This window comes from Myotis nattereri, assembly GCF_964212035.1.
Source record: "Myotis nattereri genome assembly, chromosome: 7".
Classification (NCBI taxonomy): domain Eukaryota; kingdom Metazoa; phylum Chordata; class Mammalia; order Chiroptera; family Vespertilionidae; genus Myotis; species Myotis nattereri.
The window spans coordinates 30,747,957-30,765,389 of NC_138082.1; the positions used below are offsets into that span (position 1 = coordinate 30,747,957).

Sequence of the window (17,433 nt, forward strand, 5' to 3'; positions counted from 1 at the left end):
GGCAGGCGAGGGGCTCCTGCCCTCCCATGGATCTCAGTTAAGTTAGGGACTCTCAGGCTGGAAGCAGCTCGGCCCTCCATCCTTCCTGCTCACCCCCACCTTCTCACAGAACTCCATGTCATCACGCAATTGGCAATCACCCAACCTCACCTCTTCCTCCCATTAGGTTTTATCTAAACCACCCTCTTCCTCTCCCATGATCACCCCACCTTCCTGTCCACCACTTGGTTGTGGAAGCCTCTTATCCCACAAGTAGAAGGTGGTTGCTCTTCTTCCGAAAAACCTTCCCCTTGTCTCATTTGTTACTTCTCATCCCACTCACTCCATCCTCCAAAACCACCCACAATCTAATTTACCCTTGCAGTCATTTGGCTATCTGGAGCAGCTGAGCCATTGAAGGCTTTCAGCTGTCACCACTGCTCCTTCTCTGATCATGACAGGAGCCCGAGCCAAGTCGTGACTCAACAGTTTACAGCCTCCAACCAGGAACTGCCAAGAGCCTTGTGTCCTCAAGATGGTTCCTCCATTCCTGGCTGACTCATTTTCTCCCTCCCAGCCACTGGAGAGGACAGCTCTGTGAACACACCACTATGGCCAGCTGCCCAGCCAGGACTCAGGCGGGCAAGACACACACATGTTCTTTATTCTCCTCTGGCTGAACCAAATCAAGCCTGATTCTGTCTCATCATTCTTAGGGAAACTAAGTCTAATGAATAACTCCCCAGTCTGTTCAAGATAGCAAGCTAGTCATATTCAGGCATTTCCTTTCTCCCAGGCTTGTTACCACTGCCTCTCCTCCCGCAGGCATGTGCTAAAACTTCAGGCAGTGGACACCCCTGTGGTAATGGGAGAAGAGCTGCCCTTGGCCTGTCTCCTTCCTTCCACAGCTGTATCCTCATGGCTCTCAGGTCTCACCAACAGCTATCCACTCTGACCCCACTGCTTCCACAAAGTATCTGCAGCTTCACCATAGCCTGGTCCACACCATCCCCTTCATTCTTCTGCCACTTTTTGTGGGCTTCCCAGGCCTTTCAAAAGCCCATAAGAAACTTGGGGCTCTTTATGTGTACTTGTTCTGCTCTGATCATCCCACTTGCTGTCATCTCTGCTGGGCTGTTGGCCAACAGACCCCCAGAAGGGACTGGAAAGCACAAGTCTGCTCCCTGCCCCCCAGGGATCCCCAAACTAAAGAGGAGCCTGATCCATCCCTATCACTGCATCTTGACCCAGGATACCTGCCATCATGACTGATCTTCTTGATTCTCTCTCCTAACTCCACTCTCTCTTCCTTTCCAGAATCTTCAGATCTAACAAGAGGTAGGGGAGAGTTGAGAACCAGCCTTGTCCATATGGACTCATCTTCTTCCTCAATTATTCTGCCTCATGCTTTTTGGAATTAGAAATCAAGAATTCAACTGGTTCTTAGGTTCATCAGGAATCCCCAAACACTGGCTGATTTATGTTGAGCTGTCTGGGTGTGGTGGGAAGGTCTTTGGAGCATAATGAGCAGGCACAGCATTCAATGAGCATCTAAAAGGAAAGCAAACCAGTCAAAGCACCATATATCATCCCACCACAATACAGTCTTGGGATGGGATATCTGCTCCTGGAATTCGGGATTGGGGTTTCCTTCCTCTGAGCAGGACTTTCTTCTCTTAGCCTCTGGTGGTCATGGTATCCCAGAGGGCCATCTGGCCTCCAGAACGCTGGCGGGCCATGATGCCTGTGCGGAATTCTTTGATGACAAAGTAGTAGCAGAAAACATCCAGGCAGCAGTTGATGTTGGAAAGACACATAGACAACTGTAAGAACAGGCTGATGTTCCATTTAGCTCTGCACTCCACAATAAAGCCATTCCTCACCAGAAACTGCAAGAAGAAACCGAGGTGGATCGGAAGAAAGGAGACCACGAAGACAGCCAGACTGGATGCAATAGTCCAGATGCAGGCCCTCTGCTGGCCCCAATCTTGGCTGTGGTCCAGTCGGCCAACCAGAATGTGAATGCTCCTGAAGGAGCAGAAACCCATGATGCCCATGGGAAGAAGGAAGCCAAACACCTCAAGAGGGAAGAAGACCTTGGCACTCCAGGTGTCATCAGACATATTGTGGAAGCATGTGTACACTTTTTCCACTTTCCCATGGAAGTTGTAGATGGGGATACTCCCAACCCACACCAGGACCCAGATGGTGAAGCAGATCCCAAAAATCTTCCTAGGGGACCGACAGTGGCTGACCAGGATCGGGTACCGGATGGCCAAGAATCTATCCAGGCTGATGAAGCAGATTGTGAAGACACTGCCATACATGCTGATAAAGTAGAGGCACTCCACAAACGTACAGAGAGATTGTAAGGGAACCTGCACATGGCCCAGGGCAACCTTGAATGGGAGCGAGAGCACCAGCAGGAGGTCAAAGACCGCCAAGTTGATCATGTAGATGGAGGTGGCAGCATACTCCGGCCACCTCTTCTTCAGGAAGGTGCGGAAGCGTTGGATGGCCAGCACATTGAGAAGTAGACCCAGGAGGAAGGTCGGGATGTGCACTGCCAGCTGCACGGTTCTCATCAGCTCGTCCACTTCATGCAAGGAGCAGCTCTTGCTCTTGTTTGGCTGGCTCATGTTCTTCCCTACAACATCAACAATAGGTTAGATGACGTTCCTCTCAACCTCTAGAAGCGATGGATTCATATGACACACAGGGAATATGAAAACACAGGGAATAAAAATTATCTCTAATTCTGCTGCCTAGATGTAACTGTTCCTATTTCATGTATATCATTCCAGACTCTCTCTTTTCACACACACACTCACACACCACATGTGTGTGCCTTTTTCTTTTACAAAAATAAAATTATGCATGATATGTCTTTTTTTCCCCCCCAATCAAAACTCCTTCTGTTGAAAGCAGTAATGACACAAACCTTGACCCAAACCGGTTTAAGCAAAGAGAGAATATATATATTTATATATATGCCTAAGTGACCATCCAACCGGTATCTATGATGCGCACTGACCACCAGGGGGCAGACGCTCAATGCAGGAGCTGCCGAACTGCGGTTCTCAGGTGACACACCAGGAACCAGAGAGGAGGGAGCACGATTCTGGGGTGTGTCAACTGAGAACCACCCTCTTGCAATCCGGGACCCCTCTGGGGGATGTCTGAGAGCTGGTTTTGGCCTGATCCCCACAGGCCAGGCCAAGGGACCCTACTGTGCACAAATACATGCACTGGGCCTCTAGTTTAACATAATGGAAAACATGAAAACACAAGTCAGGGCTGACTTGAGCTCCTCTTTCCCTCTGCTCTTTTCTACCCACATTCCCAAAGGTTCGACAGAATTCACCCTGCCTGACTGTAGGGCTGGTCACAATCAGTGCACCACACTCCTCTGAACTCAGTGACTGGGTTGTTGGTTCAGGGATGGACACCTGACTCACACAGAAGTGATGAAAAGCAATGAAACTCTTGCTTGGGTTTCTAGGCAGGGGGTTGGGGCTCTTTCTGTAGGATTTGAAGTTGGGAAGATGTAAGGTCTGGAGCTGCTGTAACTTCTTGCTACCCCATGGAGAAAACTAGACAAAAATGGAGAAATATGGAAGAAAGGACATTCCCAGAGGGAAATGAAGTAAGGGCCTGCGGTCTCCACAGGGCAAAGAAAGGCCTTTAGACAGGTGAACGACTAGAACTGGTCCCAGGGTCAAGAAGACCAAGTCTGCGGCACAACTGCACAGGGCTTATGTGACTTGACTGTACCAGGTGTCTGTGTGGAAAATAGACAAGATTTGGCTGTCAGTAATCTCCAGTAGGACCATCCTAAAGGTCACATTAAAATTACTGACAGACTTCAAATGGGAACTTTTCAAATGATAATCTTTGAAGCCAGAGAAAGCACTCTATGGACTGGCAAAAGGGGGAGGGGGTATGTGGGGATAGGAAGAGATTAACCAAAAAGTTTATATGCATATATGCATAACCCATAGACAGACAATAGTGCTGTGAAGGCCTGGGGAGGGACCAGGAGTGGGGTGGAGAGGGTCAATGAGGGAGAAAAAGAGGACATCGGTAATACTTTTAACAATAAAGATAAATTTTTTTAAAAGCACAAAATAAATTCTAAGTATTATTTGAAAAAAGTACATCATTAAATAGAATTCAAAGAGACATTGGCAAAGATAGATTGTAGTGGCAAACTTTAATATACTATCGATTTGAACACATCAAGTAGGCAAATATAAATTAGGATATAGAATTATATAAGTAGTATAATGAATACAATTTAATTAGTAGCTCTTGGATTTGGTTTTAAACCAAATATCGAATAAACAGTTGCCAAAATAATTCTCTGCCTAGCAAGAATAAAACCTTCCATTAAAAAAAAAAAGCGGAAATTATGTTGGCTATGTTCTCTGACCACAATATGCCAAAAACCCAGGAAATAAAAAATAGAATTGGCTATTTACAAATAAGTAAAGTCAGAACTACAAAACAAAACTCCTGGGATATAATCTGAAATGACAAGAACTTTCTGAATTGGTTATTTAAATATATATATTTAAATATATATATATATATATATATCAGGAAGCAGCCAAAACTATTCTGAGAGATGCATAGCCCTCACAGCTTTTTCCCTTTGTATGAAATGTTTTGATTAATTATGAGCCATTGACCAGTACAGACTTTAAGCCTTAATATTTCTTCTTTCCTATGTAAAACCAGATTATTAACACTGTCTATTCCACGTAAGGCAGAATACCACAGTGTGAATGCAAGTAACAGTAACATCTGCTCACACGTCTGCAGGCTTCACTAAAGTTAAGAACTAGAGTGCGCCCTGTTTCTCAAGTCAGCAAAGCAAATTCAGTTACACATTTTTCCTGCTCATAATTTCAGTTGAAATACAACAAATACTACTTTGCATCTCAATAGCACTTCTTATCCATCACACAAGCCCTTTTCTCTACCCTCACCATTCTTGTGAGGTAGTGAAGGGAGGGAGCGAAGACTTGTCCTTTTTTTAGAAGAGAAAATTTAAGGTGAATTTTGAACTCAACCTTGGCAACCTATTGAAAATTATCTAGAAAGTTTTATTTTTTTAAATTAAATATTTATTGTTTAGATTATTACAGTTGTTCCTCTTTTTTCCCCCCATAGCTCCTCTCCACCCGGTTCCCACCCCACCCTCTGCCCTTACCCCCTCCCCGCACTGTCCTCATCCATAGGTGTAAGATTTTTGTCCAGTCTTTTCCCGCACCCCCCACACCTCTTTCCCCCTGAGAATTGTCAGCCCACTCCCTTTCTATGCTCCTGATTCTATTATATTCACCAGTTTATTCTGTTCATCAGATTATTTATTCACTTAATTTTTAGATTCGCTTGTTGATAGATGTGTATTTGTTGTTCATAATTTGTATCTTTACCTTTTTCTTCTTCTTCCTCTTCTTAAAGGATACCTTTCAGCATTTCATATAATACTGGTTTGGTGGTGATGAACTCCTTTAGCTTTTTCTTATCTGTGAAGCTCTTTATCTAACCTTCAATTCTGAATGATAGCTTTGCTGGATAACGTAATCTTGGTTGTAGGTTCTTGGTATTCATCACTTTGAATATTTCTTGCCACTCCCTTCTGGCCTGCAAAGTTCCTGTTGAGAAATCAGCTGACAGTCATATGGGTATTCGCTTGTAGGTAACTGACTTTCTTTCTCTTGCTGCTTTTAAGAGTCTCTCTTTGTCTTTTGCTCTTGGCACTTTAATTATGCTGTGTCTTGGTGTGATCCTCTTTGGATTCCTTTTGTTTGGGGTTCTCTGCGCTTCCTGGACTTGTAAGTCTATTTCTTTCACCAGGTAGGAGAAGTTTTCTGTCATTATTTCTTCAAATAGGTTTTCAATATTTTGCTCTCTCTCATCTTCTGGCACCCCTATAATTCGGATGTTAGTGCGCTTGAAGCTGTCCCAGAGGCTCCATACACTATCTTCGTATTTTTGGATTCTTTTTTCATTTTGCTTTTCTGATTGGGTGTTTTTTGCTTCTTCGTATTTCAAATCTTTGACTTGATTCTTGCAATCATCTGGTCTGCTCTTGGGAGTCTGTATAATATTCTTTATTTCAGTCAGTGTATGCTTAATTTCTAGTTGGTCCTTTATCACAACATCTAGGGTCTCACTAGATTTCTTTAGGGTCTCATTAAGTTTATCGGCACTTTCTAGAAAGTTCTTGAAAAACCTTAAAAGTGTGGTTTTGAACTCTATATTCAGTAGTTTGCTTTCCTCCATTTCTGTCATTTGTGTCCTGTTTCTTTGTCTCGTCATTTTTTATGCTTCCGCTGTGTCAATAGAGTAGCTTTCTGTGCTAAGTGTCCTATAGGGCCCAGTGGCTCAGCCTCCCCAATCACCTGAGGTGGACACTCTTGGTGCACCCCCTTGTGGGCTTTGTGCACAGTCTTGTTGTAGTTAAGCCTTGATTGTTGTAGGTATCTCTGGGAGGATTTGACCTCCAGGCCAATTGGCTGTGAGAATCAACTGTATCTACGGTGGGAGAACTTCTGTGCTGGAGGCACCCTTATGGGGCAAGACTTGCTTCAGTGGGGCTTTAGTGCTCACTGAGTCTGCCCCCTGAGTGTGTCCCTTATGAATCTGAGGAGTTGTAATTGGATGGTCCCACTCTGACCACTGGGTACACTGGCTCTTGGATCTAAGGAGGTGCTAATTTAGCCTCTGCCTGAGGCTACCCAGCAGGAGCCAGCTGTAAAGCAATGCAAGTTGCCCTGGGCCCTTGGGGGAGCTGCAGTTTGTTAAGTAATTTTCAGATTACAAAGGGCCGGGCCTTTCATATGCAAAAGCCTCTGTGCAGGGCTTGGGCAGGGCGGGGTCCCAGGGGATCAACAGGGCGGGCGGAGCAAGCAGTATGGCTTCTCTCAGTCCTGCCCTCAGAAGCCCCTGCAATCGCTACGAGTGCCTCCGAGAGAAAGCTGCCCTCGAGTTCCGACCGATGCCAAACAGTCCCGCTTCTCCCGTATGAGTCTGGGTCCCCAGAGACTCACCCGGAACTGGAGCTCAGAGCCTGAGACTCCCTCCTGATTGAAAAAGACAATCGTGTCCTCAGCCTCCAGCCCTCTCCACATGCACCTCCGCACCTTTGTATTTTACTTCCGCACTGCACCTCCTCTGAGTCTCGGTATGCTTTTCTCTTTCCTTCTAGTTGTAGAATTTCCACTCAGCCAGCCTTCCTGTGGTTCTGGATGATGTCCGTTCCGTCTTTTAGTTGTATTTTTGAAGTGGTTGTGTGAGGCAGCAATGTCCGGTGTTTACCTATGCCGCCATCTTGGTTTATCTGGTTTAGATGATTTATAGTCAATCTTTAAGAGCAACTATCTTCCACCTAAGTGTTCTCTCAGCACCAGTGAAAAAGAGATTCCATTTCCTTGAACATTGTAGCAGTTTGTTTTAATATTCTGTACTGTTGGTCTCCAGTAACAAATTCACTTATTAGGTTATAAGTGAAGGCTCTTCATTCCCCAATGCTTGTGCTAAATATGAACCTCCATCTTATAAATTTTGCAAATGGGATATTAGGGAATTTAAATCTTTGAGATAAGAATAGCTTGTTGTTAAATATTTAGGCACATTTGACTCTAGGTTTGATATGCAGTAACTATGTATTTTCGTTTTCCATTCAGCACCGTCAAAACTTCATTACAAAATGAATGTTTACTAATAAGACCAAACAGAAGTTATAAACAGAACTCTCAGCAAAAGCTCTTGGAATTGACTATCTCATAACCTTGGCCTTGTAGCTCGGCAATACCTCGCTGTTCTCATCGCTGTGCAGGCAGCGCTTGCACACTAGGGCGAAGCTCCGCAGCTCCCACAGCTGCAGGCAGGAGAACCCCAAGTCCAGCACCTGGCGAGGCAGCCGGTTGGGCTCCAAGAACCCAGAGTCCAAGGCCGCCCCAGCTTCTCCCCCCCCCCCCCCCACCCCCCACGGCGCTGCCATCGCCTCACAGCCATCCCCAGAGAAGCCACCCACCTGCTCCCACCCTCATGTAACAGCTTTAGTCTTTTTTTTTTTTTACAAAAGGAAATTAAATAAACGAATTGAGCACTCAAGTTAAACATTTAGTATTTAGAAAAAAACAAAAAAGTGGTAGAGAAATCAGAAATAAAATTACAAAGATTAAAACTGAAATAAATGAATTTTAAAAAGAGGGAAATACCAGAATTCATAAATTTAATAGCTGGTTTCTGGGGGAGGGGAGTAAATAAAACAAAGCATATATCTCCAACAACTATGATAAAGAAAAAAGACTCAAATGATCATAACTAGAAGTGAAAGCGGAGGTGTTAGAGGAAGAGAAGAGAGAAAGAAAGAAAGAAATTATCTTATCATGTCAGTGCTAATCCATTAAAAAACCTTAATGTAGTTGATGATTTGGAGGCAAAACATAATGTAGTTGATGATTTTGGAAGCAAAGCATAATTAACCTCAATTGATACAAGAGTGGACAGAAGTATTGATTGATTAGACCAACCACCATGACAGAAACTGAGAATGCTATCGAAGAATTACTCTTACCCAGGCTCTAGCTCATTTAAAATGTCAAGAAACAGGTAATTCCCATACTCTAAAAATAATTTCAGAATATAAGATAATATTAATGACTTTGTGTTATGAAACCAATCTACCCAAATATCAAAACTTGACTGATGTAGCACAAAAGAGAAAAGCTGTTGTTCAAATGACCAAATCCGTTTCAATGTTAGGAAATCTATTAACATTGTATTAACATTGTGTATTACGTCATTAAAGCAAAAATGAAAAGCCCTCTGCTTTATCGGTAGTTTTACACAAAAGTCGTTTAAATGAAGGGATAGAAGGATACTTCTTACACATGATAAAGAAAACTTGTTCACACCATTGGCCAACTTTGCATTTAATGGTTAAAACAAACAAACAAGCAAACAAAAACAGTCATTTTTGTTGAAATTGCCAATAAGACACTTGCCTATACCCAGAAGTTCCAAAGATGCACTAAGACAATGGAATAAATAATAGAAATGGAAGGTTTGGTCAATAAATGATGTTGAAACTATCAGTAAAAACCAACTTAGATCTCCATCTCACACTGTAGAGCCAAAGAAATCCCCAATTTATTAATGAATTAATTAAATTTTTTAAAAAATCAAGCCATAGTAAAAGTAGATGAAAATTTAATGGACAACTTATGGAAGAAAGCTCTTTGTCATCATAGAATGATTAAAAAGCAAAAGAATTAAAAAAGACACACACAGACACAAGTTTGCACAAAATTTAAAAAAAAAATTTTGTTAAAACATTTTAGCATCAAGTAATAGGCTGGAGGAAAGAAAATGCAATAAATGTTAGATGAATGATGTTCTTTCTCTATGAAGAATATAAAAATGTATAATATCAAGATCCTCAATAGATCAGTAGATAAAGGGCATAAATAGACAGTTCTGAGAAAACGATTTAAAAAGAGATAAAATTTTTGCTTATCGAATTTAAAGAAGCTGGTGAGGATTCCATGAGACAGTCACGGATATGCTGGTGAGTATACAAATTAATATACTTTTGGGGTTTGATGACTTATGTTATGAACCACAGAAATCATATTTGTCTTTCATCCAGTGATTCTTAAATTTTACCTTAAGTAAGTTATGCAAAAAATTGGGTACAGAAATAAGTTCATTTTAACATTTTTTCTGGTAGCAAAAAAATACACACTCATATTTACCATAAATACCAACAATAGCTTATTTTCACTTTGATAAATCTAATCAATGAAACATTTCTGTCTGTTATGTTTATATTCATTATGTTAAGTAAAAACTCCACAAACTGCAGAATTGTACATTCAGAAAATGATTTCAGCTATGATTTTTTTAAAAAAACACCCATGCTTAGGTGGGGGAAAACCCTAGAAAAAGAATTTCCATATGTCAAACATAGGCTGCATTCTAACAGATTGTGGGTGATTTTTAAATCTTTTATCTTTATCTCTTATCTTTCGTTTATGTGTGTGGGGGGTATTTTTAAAAAATATATTTTTATTGATTTCAGAGAGGCAAGGAGCGGGAGAGAGAGCTAGAAACATAAATGATAAGAGAGAATCTCGATTGGCTGCCTCCTGCACACCCTTACTGGGGATCGAGGCCTGACCGGGAATCAAACCTCGACCTCCAGGTCTATGCTCAACCACTGAGACATGCTGGCCGGACTGTGTGTGTATTTTTAATTAATTAATGATACTATAAAAACAATTTAAATTTTTTAATGTATTAAATGTTGGAGAAAAAGAAGAAAAATAATAGCTTTTGACTTCCCGTAAAAGAAGAAAAGTCTGGGTGTGTGTTTGAGGCAGGGGTGGGGAGGGAGGTTACACAAAATTTAAAGAGATGCTTTGAACTAACCAGTGCTCAGCTGATGAGGCAGAATCTTGGCAGGTCAAAGATGAACATTTCAACACATAGCATCTGAGAACAAAGCATGAATGACAGAGAGTTGCAAGGGATAGAAATTGAAAGCAGGTGCCACTTATGAGATGAGAAAGGCATCAAGAACCTGATTATTGATTAAAAAGTTTCACCTGCCAGCAGGTCAGCTATTACATCATAAAAATGGTACCTAACGTAAGGAGTAAAGAACAGTACATGAGACGAAAATGCCAGCTGAACAATGAAGACTGGGTGAAGGGAAGGAGCGATATTTAAATGTAATTCTCCCAGTGTTTAGAGAGCTATTCATAGAAACAAATGTAGAAGTTAAAAGTTAAATATTTCCTATATTGGACATTTCAGTTATATTATCTTGTATATTTTTAAAGGGACACGAGGAAAATTCACAATAGAAACTGAAAAGGAAAAAATGCATTGTCTCAATATAGAAAGCAGAGGGGCAACCCGTGGGAGTTTGCACAAATAGAACAATTATAATGTAAACAACATTCCCTCACCATTATAATACTCCCTATAAAACGGGGCATCCACTTAAAAAACCAAAACCTACTCTAATTTTGTGGATACAAAGCACAGAGAAAACCAAAAGACACAGAGAGAGGAAACTGATAGGATAGTCGATGGTTTTTCAAGCACACAGATACTAGAAAAGAAGGGACTAGGGCCATGTGATCCTTTTTAGTAAAAGGAATTAGGAGAGTAACATAGAGACTCCACAAAGGTAAAAGTTACAATAAATAATTAAACACAAAACACTCGATTTATGTTCCAATGAGAATAGCAAAGAAGTACATAATGGGGACATGTCAGAAATGCAAAAAGAAGTAAAAATGGAGATATAATGGCAGGTAGAGACCTTAATGCTCCCCTCTGGGAATATCATTGATCAAGTAGACAGAGAAATTTGGAGCTCTGAACAGCCCAATCGCTAATAAGATACAACTAGCTGATCAATAAGGACTAAGTCATAAATCAAGGGAATACACTCTCTTTGAGAGAGGACAAGGGTCTTCCACCAAATCTATCCCATTCCTGGGCCCAGCCAAGCACTCCAAAGCCATGGCAATTTTACCCTTTTCTTCTCAGACCACCAAGAAAACAACTAATAATATATAAAAGGTATTTTTATGCATTCTCTTAAGTAGTCTCTTTTTTAAAAAATTTTTTTAAAATATATGTTTTATTGATTTTTTTACAGAGAAGAAGGAGAGGGATAGAGAGTTAGAAACATTGATGACAAACATCGACCAGCTGCCTCCCGCACCCTCCCCTCCTTCTCCCCCTCCCCCCACTGGGGATGTGCCCGCAACCAAGGCACATGCCCCTGACCGGAATCGAACCCGGGACCCTTCAGTCCGCAGGCTGACGCTCTATCCACTGAGCCAAACCGGCCAGGGCTTAAGTAGTCTCTTGAACTATGTGTGAATCAGAGAGAAAAGCAGAAGTTATTGAGATATTGGAAAGGATCAAATAAATGCACACAAAACACTGGTGCCGTCCCAGCTTAAAAGAACATGGGGATTCCTACGTATCCTTGTAAACAGGAGAGATGGTGAGAAAGGAGGTGAACCCAGGCTACATGGGAGGAACACGGAGTGACATGGCCCTTGCAACTGCTCTGATCACCCAGGCGCCGGAGGCTGCCTGTCTGCAGGGGCCGCATGAGGAGGGGCTGGGAAGCCACAACACAGAAGACGGAGAAAGGACTGGAGCTGCTCATATCTCTGAGAATAGACATATTCGCATTCTCCAGTGCTCAAGACACGCCACACTGTCTGATCCACGGGGCCATAAAAGGAGTGGGTTCCAGGTGCCACAGAAAGCGGGTCTAGCTACCAGAGTGTTCGAGAGCAGACAGAGCAGGTCTGGCCATTTGGTGAGCTCTCTGTCACCAGAGGTATGCACACATAAACAACTTTTCAAAAAGCAAAACCCTGACATGGAACCTTCTGTAGATAAATTAACGTTTAGTGAATAGGAAAGAAAGCATCCCATATGTGAAAAGGGGCTGGGCTGGGCATCCGGAAGCCGCGCTCGGCTCCTGGCTCTCTCTGGCTGTGAGGCCTCCGTCTGGGTTCTCTTATCCGAACAGCATTACTCAGCCCTGTGAACCCAGAGCCTGTGGCCTCACCGAGCTGGCTCTCTTACTGCCAACTCGGCCCCGCCCTGGGCTGTGATTCTTGCAGCGCTTGTGCCCCGTGGTGCCCTTCCCTGCCCATCTCAGTTGGGACAGGCCTGAGTCCATTTCTGCGCAGCTGGGGTACCTAAACCCAGCCGCATGCTGCAGACCAAGCCAACCTGCCTTGCATTGGCAGACTGGACTTTCCAGAAAACACCAGCCAGAGGAAGACTGCAACCTTAGGGGGTTTGCAGACTAAGCAGGAATTCCAGAGACGGGAGGGCCAGGCCTGGCTGAGCAGAGTTGGATGTAGTTGGAGGAGAAATGCTCCTCGGACCAGCGTCATCCCATCCAGGTTCCTCGCCTGCAATCCCAGCCTCCCCGGGGGTGCAGTGCCGAATGCCACAGTTAGAACACAAATATTTACCTGGACGCAGTTATTTGCCACTAACACCGTAAACAAATTCACCAGTCTACCCCTGAGCTGGGCTTCTGGGGGACACGACGCAAGAAGGAACAGGACACAGAGGGGACAGAGCATGTAGACAGAATGTCTCTGAGTCCAGAACTTTGCTGGAACTGTACCCCTGAGCTTGGTGGCTTGATGTGGGGGCTCAGGAAGTGGAGCTGCCAGCTTAGGGGCTTGAGACGTGTTAAATGCTCTACGGGGGAACTGGGTACATTCCTGGGACGTTGTTATAGTTATGCCCATTTTACAGATAAAGACAGTGAAGTAGAGAGTCTACCCCAGGTCAAGCAGGCAGGGAGGGGCCTCGCTGGAGCTCACATTCAGAGTCTCTCCTTCATTTTGTCCTCACCATGGCCCCCCACCGGCATCCCCAGCATTCCCAGGAGCTCCCTCCCAGTCCCCACTTCCGCCTGGCTCCACCTCACATCTCCTCCTCTCCCTCAGCACCTCCCCTCCCCTCCTAAGAACTCCATCCCGCCCTCCAAATGTCCAACTCCATGGTCCACCTGTGGTCCATCTGGCGTGATTTCCTTGCTGTGACTGAGTGGGGGACACTAAAGTCACCTGTGTACCAGGACAGGGCCATGCCTCCTTCGTCCTGTATCACCCCGCCTCCCAAAAACAGCCCCCCCGGGAAGTTCCAGCTAAATGAGGGGGGAACAGCCCCAGGTCTGTGGGCTCCGAGTGACAGGTGTTCCCTTTGGAGCTGGGACGACTGGATAGAACCAGAGGAGCACTGAGCCTTCCGTGGAGCTCCGGGGAGCTCTCTGCACCCCCTGACCCTAGCTCATGGCCTCAGGCAGCACAAAGCCGGGCCCAGGCCAGTCCGGCAGACATTTCCTGACTCCCATTCTCCACTTCCACTCTCAAGAATCTAGAACCCCCAGGGTTCCCCATGTTACTGTATCCTCCCCACCCCCACACCCACCCCGGTCCCAGCCTCTCCAAGAGACACTTAGCTAGGGTTCAAGAATAATGCAGTTATAATATATAAAGCAAAGCTTCCTGGGGGGCAAGCACTTCCATCACTTACTGCTCTCAAGAGCCCCCTGAGGAAGAAACCTCTATTGTTCCCATTCCCCAGGGAGGTACATTGAGGCCAGGGACGTGACACCGCTGGCAAGTGGCCGGCCTAGGCTCCCTGGCCTGCGCAGCTCCGGGATCAGGGGCTGCAGGGAGAGTCCTGACTGTGTACTCTCGGGCTCTTGGTGCTTCCCTAGCCAGATTCCGGGGAGCGGGCAGGTGGGCCGAGGGTGTGGCACATAAGCCGAGCTCCCCTGGGGAAGGCTCCTGGGCTGCCAACCCTGAGGCTCCCCTCCCCCAGCCTGGTCCTGTAATCCTGAGCCAAATCAGGAGGAAGTTGAGGGTTCGTAAAAAATGTCACTGCTAATCAGGGGCAAACCAGCCCTTGGCCTGCAGCTGCTGCTGTCACTGAGCTGCCCCTGCCCCTGCCGCTTGGTACTTCCCGCTGAGCCAGGTGTGGACAGAGGCCAGACCAGGGAGGCCCGGCTGACAGCAGGAAGGTCACCTGCAGTCCACGAAAGCAAGCTCAGTCTGTGGCTCTGTGCCTCCGTCTTTCTACGTGGCCCAGGGGCTGTTACCTGTTAGTGGTCCTGTGTAGTTGAACAAGCTGTGAGATGTCATTTCTCCTGCAGCCTGGTCGCCAGCCTGCTCTGGGGAGAGTCACTTCCCCTCTGGGGCTAGGCTTCCTCATCATTGAAACGAGGGGGTGGAACCAGATGCTTTTCAAGTGGCTCTGGCTGGGGGCTCCTTCTCTCAGGTCTGAAGGTGTCTGTGGAGTCATCTCACACACCAGGCAGTCTAAGCCGGGTGTAACGCAGGGACAGCCAGCATCTTAAAAATGCCCTCGTGGCTTCCATTACTGCTGGGGTTTAGTATCAAGAACTGCCGCCCACAGAAAAGAGGGTGGTGCTGGGCACCTTCATATTTAGGACTTGGGGGGCAGGGATGCCCAACCCCTGCCTGAGTGTCTTCAAGGACGGTCAGCTCCCTGGCCCCGGCTTCTCTGCCAGGTCTCCACAGCAGTGGGGCCAGCCTTGGGCTGCAGAGCTCCCCAGGGCCCTGCGAGCAGAGATGGCCTCCCATCTTCAGGGCTGGGACCTTCGACCCACCCACAGGCCCACCCTGGTGTCTCCCAGCAGGGAATCTCGCAGAGTCCAGACATTCAGGGAAGTCTGGCTGAAACGCGCCTGGCGGAGTCAGCCCTGTGCGCCAAGTGACTAGGAGATCCCGTGAGATACCCGAGGCTCGGGCTGTTTTCACAGGTTGGCATGCAGGGCTTTCAGGTGTCTACAGGCACAGAAGCTCCCCGAGATGGGGCTGGGTGCCTCATCCTGTGATGGTCGTCTCTGTGTCAATAACAGCTTGTGGGTGACTTCGGGGAAGTCAGCTGGGGTCCCCACCCCTCAAGAAAGAGGTTGACGGGACCATGACAGTCTTCCAAGTATTCGCCCACCATCTCCAACTCTGATCACACCCATGTTATGCGAAGGGGAGAACTAAGTTCAATCCCTGCCCTGGGCCACAGAGCCCTGAGCTGGCCTGGGCTCAAAACAGGGCTTTGGGCAGTCCTTCCCCAAGAGAACCCCCCTCCCCGCCCCCCAAGCCCCTAGGGCAATCTAAGCAGAGGGGAGGTGGCCAGGTCAGGGCACCCTGGGTGCAGCCGCAGGTGGCCAGTAACCTGCCCAAAAGCAGCAGGGAGGAGACCCGCAGGTTTCGGGTGGGGCCTGTGGCCTGGGAGGCTCAGAAAGGGGTTGGAACTAAAGGGCCTGCAGAGCCCCAGCTGGTTTGGCTCAGTGGGTAGAGCATCGGCCTGTGAACTGAAGGGTCCCCCGTTCGATCCTAGCTAAGGGTACATGCCTGGGTTGCGGGCTCGATCCCCAGTGGGGGGTGTGCAGGAGGCAGCCCATCAATGATACTCTCTCATCATTGATATTTCTATCTCTCTCTCCCTCTCCCTTCCTCTCTGAAATCAATAAAAATAGATATCTATAATAATAAAAGCGTGTAATATGCTAATTAGACCGGATGTCCTTCCGGACAAAGCCTGGGCTGCGAGGGAAGCCAGGGTCCCTGGTGCTTGCCAGCGGCCGGAGGGGAGCCTGGGTCCTGGGTGCCAGAGAGAAGCTGGAGCTTGCAGTGGGGGGAAGGAGGGCCTAGTCTTGCACGGATTTTGTGCATCCGGCCTCTAGTTTATTTTATTTTTTATTTTTTTTCAGCCTCTAGTTTAAAAACAAATAAAAATCAAGGGCCTGCAGGGCCATTCACCACTGAGTTCCTCTTCAAAGGGAGCCTGGTCCACCTCCATTCACCACTCAGTTCCTCTTCAAAGGGAGCCTCATCCACCTCCCCTCCAGCTGTCCTTTTATAGAAATGAATATTTCCCCACCTGCCCCTCAGGGTACCCTCAGCACAGCTTCTTCAAGAGTTTCTGTACCAACATGAATATAAGTGTTATTTTCTCCTTTTAACACCAAAAGTTTGAGTCCTGTGTGGGCTGTTCTCCCACCTCCCTCTCTTGACGAGCTTTGCTCGTGACCCTTATCAAGGGAGTAACGTGTGGTCAGAGAGACTCAAAGGGTGGTGTCCCACCCCCCCCTCGCCCCCGGGCTTTGCAGGGTGACACGTGCTGGGCCAGAGCCGTGTGGGATGCCCCCCAACTGACCCAGGGGAGCTGCTCAGGGAACAGGGTCAGTGACAGGTGAGAGAAGAAGACTAGAGGAGAAGGAAGCAGACTAAGTGCAGACCCGAGGAGAGAGGAGCTTGGTGTTTTGAGGGGTCCTAGGGTTTCTCTGTGCAGCTGAAGCCTGGGGCATTGGGGGAATGGCAAGAGGTGAGGCTGGAGGGCTGGTGGTCAGACAGGAGGAGGGGCAGGGGTGCTCAGGGTCCCAGGGAACCTATGTCCTGGACAGGACCACCGCACAGGAAGCTAACCCATAAGAGAAACCTCTGACAATGCAGTGCCTTTCTTCTAACCTCCGCCCAAATCAGGATCAGCTCAATGGGATGAGGCCATTCAGGGACTGGGTACAGGACAGACTCACTTGGAGGCAGGGTCAGGGTGGAGTGAGGGCAACAGCAGCAGTACCATGAAGGAATCAGGACATGGAAGGGTGTCGGGGTATCTGAGGGGAGGGCAGTGTCATCTGGGGCAGCCTGATTCCAGTTAGAGCCGCAGGCAGACCGGGGTTCAGTGGTCAGTTCCCCATGTAGACACACTGTAAACTTGACTGACTGCCTAACTTCTGTAATTGGAGTCACACATTCATTCAATCCACATACACCTGTTGACCACCTCCTTTGTCCCAGGCAGTGATGGTCCAGACAGACAGTAGTCCCTTCTCAAAAACAC

General features: G+C 46.5%; 1 protein-coding gene across 1 annotated transcript; it reads right to left on the reverse strand.

Moving 5' to 3' along the window:
* Window positions 1–1,655: 1,655 nt before the first annotated feature.
* Window positions 1,656–14,775, reverse strand: GPR55 (G protein-coupled receptor 55; the record flags this gene model as incomplete). The annotated part of the gene is given in 4 exon segments (XM_081096240.1): window positions 1,656–2,626; window positions 14,663–14,713; window positions 14,716–14,754; window positions 14,757–14,775. Coding segments are annotated over 4 exon segments (1,080 nt in total).
* Between the last annotated feature and the right edge of the window lie 2,658 nt (window positions 14,776–17,433).